This window comes from Aotus nancymaae, unplaced genomic scaffold (genome assembly GCF_030222135.1).
Source record: "Aotus nancymaae isolate 86718 unplaced genomic scaffold, 86718_ANA_hifiasm-v0.15.2.pri h1tg000117l, whole genome shotgun sequence".
Classification (NCBI taxonomy): domain Eukaryota; kingdom Metazoa; phylum Chordata; class Mammalia; order Primates; family Aotidae; genus Aotus; species Aotus nancymaae.
This window is the reverse complement of record NW_026988532.1, coordinates 2,737,821-2,745,181: the sequence shown is the minus strand read 5'-3', so window position 1 is coordinate 2,745,181 and position 7,361 is coordinate 2,737,821. Positions and strand designations below refer to the sequence as shown.

At 42.2% G+C, this 7,361-nt stretch overlaps 1 protein-coding gene across 7 annotated transcripts in view; it reads left to right on the top strand.

Moving 5' to 3' along the window:
* The first annotated feature begins 4,788 nt into the window (after positions 1-4,788).
* The window catches only part of COL11A1 (collagen type XI alpha 1 chain), a 213,134-nt gene continuing 210,561 nt past the window's right edge, over positions 4,789-7,361 (top strand). For 2 of the 7 annotated variants that reach the window (XM_064371076.1, XM_012438753.3), the window contains exon 1: positions 4,790-5,272. In XM_064371076.1, the coding sequence (XP_064227146.1) occupies positions 5,167-5,272 (106 nt within the window). In that variant the 5' untranslated portion in view covers positions 4,790-5,166. Of the gene's footprint in view, positions 5,273-5,436; positions 5,481-6,417; positions 6,760-7,361 lie in introns of those variants that run through there. The other 5 variants (XM_064371078.1, XM_064371077.1, XM_064371085.1 and 2 more) reach the window with 4 other exon arrangements.

The following is a 7,361-nucleotide window of genomic DNA, read 5'->3' as shown; positions in this document are numbered from 1 at the left end:
AAAAAGTGTGAAATTGTTATGAACAAATTTTTAAATTATCCCTTTAAAGATGCTAAATCTTCTACCTTCAGCAAACTTTTTTTTTTTTTTAAGACGGAGTTTCGCTCTTGTTACCCAGGCTGGAGTGCAATGGCGCGATCTCAGCTCACCGAAACCTCCGCCTCCTGGGTTCAGGCAATTCTCCTGCCTCAGCCTCCTCAGTAGCTGGGATTACAGGCATGCGCCACCATGCCCAGTTAATTTTTTGTATTTTTAGTAGAGACGGGGTTTCACCATGTTGACCAGGATGGTCTCCATCTCTTGACCTCGTGATCCACCCGCCTCGGCCTCCCAAAGTGCTGGGATTACAGGCTTGAGAGCAAACTTATTTTGTTAGGAGTAACCAATGTGAATCAAGTCCATGGTTCTCAAGTGATAGTTGGGACACTATAGAAAGTAAAATACCTTAGTTATAGATTAGTAGTGGTGTGGTACTTCCTTTAGTTATGGCAAATAGTTTACTGAAAAGTGTAAAATTCATTTCTCAACCTCTACTAATAGAGGTGTTCCTGCTGTCCTATACAGTTCGGTAAAAAGTCATGTTACATTTTTGCTGACACATGTTCTCAGGATGCCCCAAGAGCTTAGTAAATGCCAAACCCACTCAACTGAGAATAAAAGACATGCAGAGAGTAAAAGTATATTGACAAAAGTCCAAAATATATGTAAGTTTTTACCTTGAATTATTCCATTCCCTCTTTCTCCCTTCTATCTTTGATTGGACAATTACGAAAAGGAACGCTGATAGCTTCCTGTGAATATAGCTAACTAAAAGGTATTTTTAACAGAAATAACATGAACATACAAGGCCATATTCTTTGTTTTGTGTTCATTTAGATTCAATTTTATTGTGGGTCCTTTTAAACAGGGTGCATCTGTTATCTCTGAGTTGGCTCTTTCAACACTCCAACAGAACAAGGTAAAAAATCTTCTTCATCCGAAGATTTTGTTGCATAATGCAAATTGGCCTAAATTTGGATTTCTCTAATGTTCTGTAAGTTATTTCAGAGTAAAGTTGCCAAAAATTACCCAACCATCACTGTAAGGTTTTTGTGAGCTAGACTAGACTATGGAAATAAATTTCTCTGACCCTCTTCCCCTACCACTCTACAGTACAATGGCCCATCTGTGAGGTCAGAGGGACTAGCTCTACTTTTAAACAGAGAGTAATTTCTAGCCACTCACGTATTAAAAAAAAACGATAAAATGAATGTCAAACTGCTCAGTCATTTCCTTCTCAAAATAATTGACCTAAAGTTCAGAAAAGGGCAAGAAAGGCAAACCTTTAGGCACAGCAAGAGAGGATTACTTTCAAAAGCAATTTTGTTTCAAACATTTTAAGTATATCTGGTGTGTGCAAGAGCCCCCACCCCATAATTTCTCATTCAAGAAATCACATTTGATGATGTAATTTTAATTATAGTAAAATGTTTGGAGAAAATATCTAATTTATATTTATCTATCTATGTATGTATCTATCTCATCTATCTATCCATCTATCTATCTATCCATCTGTCTGTCTCTCTATCTCAAAAACAGGGGGATGAAACATCAGTATGAGAAAAGGGGGATATATGCCAAGTGGCTTAAAAGATGATGCATTGTTTATAAAATCATGTTACCTAATATACGTCTTCTTTCCCCTAATTCCAGCTGTAGTAAGTTGAGGATTATTATAGAGTTCTGTCAATATTCTAATACTATTTGTATTAGGGGCATCCAGCTATTGTCAAGGTGTCTTCAGTCTCTCTTTGGTTGTAGAGGCCTCAATATTTCAAACCTTGGCTCTGAGTCCAGGTCCACTGATTCCTAGAGATTTGTGAAGATGTTAAAGGTGGTTTATGAGCTTTTTACAATGTTTCATAAAGCTCCATGGACTCTGAAGATTGTTTAGAACTTTCCCTAATTTGACCTCCCAATCCATTTTCAAATTATTCACCTCGGTTTCTCTGACAAGCCAATATGGATGAATCGTTAATTTAAAATGCTGCTACATAAAAAGCGACTATTTTTTTTTCTACTTTAAAAATCCTGTTTTTGAAAAGCTTGCCAATCACAATTCTACAAAGCTGAAGAAATAACTTTAAACGTCGTTATTTTTAAATGTAACAAAATAAGAAAATACCACTAACTGTGCTTCAAACTAAAGACTTACCTCAGGAAAACTGCCATGTTTTATTATACTTTGAATCTATGTACAAACAATTAGCAGGGACTGGTTGAAAGCTGGCCTGGGAAATGATGGCATTGGAAGTTCTCCAGTGTGAAGTAGCTAAGGTGCATCTCTTCTGGCTTTCCTCTGCTCCCATTGCTGCTTAGTATTATCCTTTCTTTCGTTGAGTTAATCTCCCGTAAATTCATGGGCTGGTTCCTGGGGAGGCTGTAGATCTGGCATCTAGCTAAAGGCTAGAGGGCTTAGATATAATTATTCCTCACCATGAATTTGGTATGTTTCCTTCTAGAGGCATTCATTCAGATCCAGGTTATGCCTAGCTGAGCAGTGGCCAGAGGAATTCAGACCACAAAGCACATACAGCGTAAGGTAGTAATAACTCTATTCACCCAAGATGCTTTGACTGAAAGGACCCTTTCACAGCAGTGAGTAGGTCTGAGATGTGACCAGAAAGTAGGGACTGCTAGATTGACTGCATCATTTCTCACCTTCTAGAACAGTATCAGGCCACAGAATTCTCAATAAATTTGAGAGCCATTAAGAGACAATTTGGAACACCATTTGTACGTGTTGCTACAAGCACAGTAACTCTCTGGCTATTGAATTGATTAAGAATTCTGGCAGCTTCACAAATATGTATTTCTAAACTTGCATTCATTTCACTATTTTACATTTGAGAGAAGACTTAAAAAATAATTTTTAAAATATCCAAAGTTTGGACAGAAAAATCAGTTGGTACAGAAGTTTGGAAACAGCAAATATATACAAATTCTCCATTTGTGTGATGATGAAGGATAATGAAGATGGCGAATACACATATTTCTACCATAAGCATCTTAATTTGTAGGTTCAAATACAATATATTATTTTATTAACAAACAGCTTGGGGTTGTAATCTGAAGAACTAGTTGATGATATTTCTCTGCAGCTGATATGAGACATCCCAAAGATTCTGCCAACAGCATTACAAATATAAAGTATTTTTTTACCTGTGATCTTAAGAGACAACTTCTTGATAAGGGAGTAGTTCTTTGTTTCAGAGAGTAATATTTATATTGAAGGTATTTGCTGGTTTCCTTATTCATTTTATATGTCTCTATTCATGTTGTTAAACCCATATGAGGGCTCAATCTGCTCTTTGATCACCTTTCTTCCAATTTTAAACGGCATGAAGAGATTTAATATAATCTGATGGATCATGAGGCATATTTTGATGACTAATAGAAAACTGAGTTCCTAAAGATTCCTGGTAGCTATAGAATTGAACATACTACCTAGTAAACTTATTTGAGGGCCTTTAAGCATTTAAATGACTTAAATACTCAAAGTAGGCCCTTGCCAGTGCTTCTAGTCTTTGTCAACAGAAAAATGTGTTCATTCATCCAACGCATCTCTATTGAGTGGCTAATGTATGCTGGCACCCTGATGGGCACTGTTCCAGAAAATCTTTGAGAGAAACATCTTAGGAATTATTAGGGAACAAAAAGGAGTCAATAGGATGGAATGAATTTAACGTTGAAAAAGTGACTTGGGAATCTATATTCCAGGTGTAAGAGGGTTACTTTGAGGATGAGTTAAGTAGAGAGGGAATTTAGAAACCTGCCCTCTACATTACTTTCACTGTGGAGTGACCATGTTTTCAACTCCTGAGGCTGAGAGGCAGGGCCAGGCCCTTAATGAGGAGCTGTGGGCCAGCCTCTTGGAGATTTCTGCTAGTTGCTTTCCTCGCCTTTTCTACTCCCTCCTCAGTACCCCCTCATCCAGGATCAGAACAGAATCAGCTGGAAAATTAAATTACTCACCCTCTTAATGTCAGCTCCCATAAATTTCTTCCTCCTCCTCCCTCAGAGTACAGTTCAACTCTTTTAAGAGGTAAGCCCCTGAATGAACCTAGTGCTGAATTTAAACATTTAAGAGAGAAATATGTCCGTTTCAGATCTCCAAAGAGGACTTTCCTACAAGCTCTAGGTTTTGACCTCTAGGGTCCCTCCATGCCACCTTCATTCTTTTCTTCTAATTATCGGGTTAAAAAAAAAGAAAGAAAGAAATAAAGAAAGAAAACACTTTTCGGAGTCAGCAACGCAATGAGTCCACTGGTTCCACGTCTGCCATACGAAGCAGATTTTTTCACAAGGATAAGGTTACCGCTGCCAGCCCAGGACTCCAGCGGTGTGGCTGATCGGGCGCTGGACTCCTCCCCTCTCCCGCCGACCAACGAGAGGCTAACAGACGGGTGCAAGTAGACAAGTAGCTGTTTTTATTGAATACAGAAGCGCCTTGAAAACTCCGTGTGCTCCGGGGCTCTCCTGCAATTCCTTTCATTCCCAAAGTGCTGGAGCCAAGCACGCGTCCCGCGTAACTCCCTCCCATTCCTTCTCGGGGATTTGGGTAGGCGAGGAGGGAGGAGAGGAGTGGGGAGATGGGGGGTGGGCTGGTGGGCTGGGCCTGCCGGGAGTTCTCATTCTTGGGCTGAGGGAGACGGGGGCGGGCTCGGGGCCGCCCCAGAGGCGTGTGATTGGGTCTGACCCTCAGCCTGCTTGTCAGTTTCGCCCTGGGTGGGGGAACCCGGAGCAGGGAGGGGAGTGGGCGGAGGAGGGGGCTGCCCGGAGCCGCTCGTCCAGCCCACTGACGGCATGAAGCCTTTAGGGGCACACAGTACTCTCAGCTTGTTGGTGGAAGCCCCTCATCTGCCTTCATCCTGAAGGCAGGGCCCGGCAGAGGAAGGATCCGAGGGTCCCGGCCGGCGGGGCCAACTCAGAAAGAGAGGAAGGGGCTAGAGATACGAAGAAAGCAAACCATCAAATTTACAAGAAAAAGCCCTTTGACTTTCCCCCACTCTCCCTCCCCAATGGCTGTGTAGCAAACATCCCCGGCGATACCTTGGAAAGGACGAAGTTGGTCTGCAATCGCGATTTCGTGGGTTGAGTTCAGAATTGTGAGTGCGGGGCTCAGAAATGGAGCCGTGGTCCTCTAGGTGGAAAACGAAACGGTGGCTCTGGGATTTCACCGTAACAACCCTCGCAATGACTTTCCTCTTCCAAGCTAGAGAGGTCAGAGGAGGTAAGAAAAAAAAATGGACTTGGGGAGGTGGGAGATTGCCTTCGGTCTTACTCCTTCTGCTCCCCTCCCCCCCTTTACCCTTCCTACCCGCTCTTAAAGGAAAAAAAAAAAAATCCCTTAAATAAAATCCAGATTGTAGCTGCCACCAGATTGGAAGTGGAAACTGGAGAAAGAGATGGATGTAGGCGGGACAATAAAGGGAGAGGAGGTAGGTAGCAGGAAAAAAGATCTGACAGGCGGAGAGCCTGCTGAAAATGCCCTTCACCACTTTCCAGCCTCTTTGAAAAGAGGAAAAATATTACCTTGAACACAAGGGCAGTTATACAAAGCTTTTGTTTGAGGCACAGTCTTCAGAGCGCCCTTGGAATACGTCTGGTTTCTTCAGATTCTAACTAATGGGAATATCTTTTTTTTTTTTTAAGGGTGAGCTGAGGGGAAAATATAAAGGGTATAAAATGAACGTTGATAGTGTTCTTTGTCTGCAACAAAATGAAAAGCAGGCTGTTTTAGGTTTTGGGATATAAGAGAAACCAGGGGGATGAATCTAGAAGATTAGGAACATTCTGTGTGTGTGTGTGAGGAGGGGGGAGAGGGCGGGGGGTGAAGAGAGGGGAGAATTTTCAAGCTCTTTTAAGTGGACAAAAATTGGCAGATTATTATTAGGAATGGGTTCAAGATAGGGCGAACACTTTCTCCTGAATTTCAGTTCTCCCCACATCCCACCCCTCCGCTTCTTCATGCAGGTTGGACGTGCAGTTCTCTTGGAGAATGATGAAAGTAGCCAGGCAAATGGGGTGGGGGCGGAGGACTAGGGATTGGGAGGGAAGGGGAGGGGGTATGGGGTCGGGTGGGAGGAGAGAGGTAAGGAAAAGTTCCTACGTGGCACCACCAAATACTCAATGGCCAGACCTGCTCAGAAGTCTGCAACCCTGTCAGTACCCACGGAGGGAGAGCGACTTCACTCCTCCCCTCCGCCTCCTCCCTCCCCTTCCCCCGCCCTTTCCCGAAACGGCATCTGGCTGGAGCGGTCCGTTAGGTGCCTTAGACTCGGCTGGCAGGCGAATGCCTTTGGAGCTCAGGGAGCCCAGGCAGCTTAGAGTAGAAAGCAAGCTTTGTGAGGAGTGCAGAGAGAAGCTGCGGGATAGGAAGGAGGGTGATGAGGGTAGGTCAAGGGAGATAAAAATGGTCAAGTCCAAATGCGTGGGCTTTAGCAGAAACCTGAGTCTGGTCTTGGTTCTAGATGCCCAGATCTGAGCTCTTCCTAGTGGGAGTCTGCGCTCCTGGAGGCCGAGCTCTGCGACCAGGCCATTCCTTCCACCTCCTTAGTGGCTTTCAACTTCACGAGTAGCAAGCAGCGCTAGATTTTTCTCCCGGTGACTTTTCCTGGTGAATACAGTGAAAGCCTCATTGGGACTATATTTGAATTTTGAAAGGAATTATGTTGATTAATTTTGTTGATTCATTCATTTCCACATTTTCAAAGACAGGTAAGAGAGTTTTTGAAAGTGAAATCCATCAAAAAGTTTGTATTTTACTTTTGGTACCTGGTCGCATGTTGGATTGGTCAGTTCTGTCAGTAGTTCTGCCCTCTGCTGGTTTTGTTTATTATTTAGAATTCCTGCATCTGCCGTAGGATTTGAGGCCTCTGTAAGTCCCTCTTAACTACAGTGGTACTGGACACTTGATTAAGGAATAATGGATATGCCATTTATTTGTCAACATATCACACATGCATGTAAATGGGAATATTGTAGTGGTAGCTGTTTTTTAAAAATTATAGAAATTGAGAATTTCTTCTGTGATGAATGAAATACAAGCACTGAGGGACACTTTTGCATGGATTCAGGGATTATTTTACTGATGATATTTATTTTTATTTTCCACATTGAGGCTTTCTGTAAAGCTCTACAAATATTTTTAAAAATCAAGTTTCTATACTCCTGATGCATACATTTTCTATTTTCTGTCTAGCAACATATCTGAAACACTTTTGAACAGCATCCCAGTACCACATCAAATAAATGGTGGGAAAACAACTTTCTGTATTGTTATAAAGCCAAGTAATGATAGAAATAGCAAAGTATAAGGA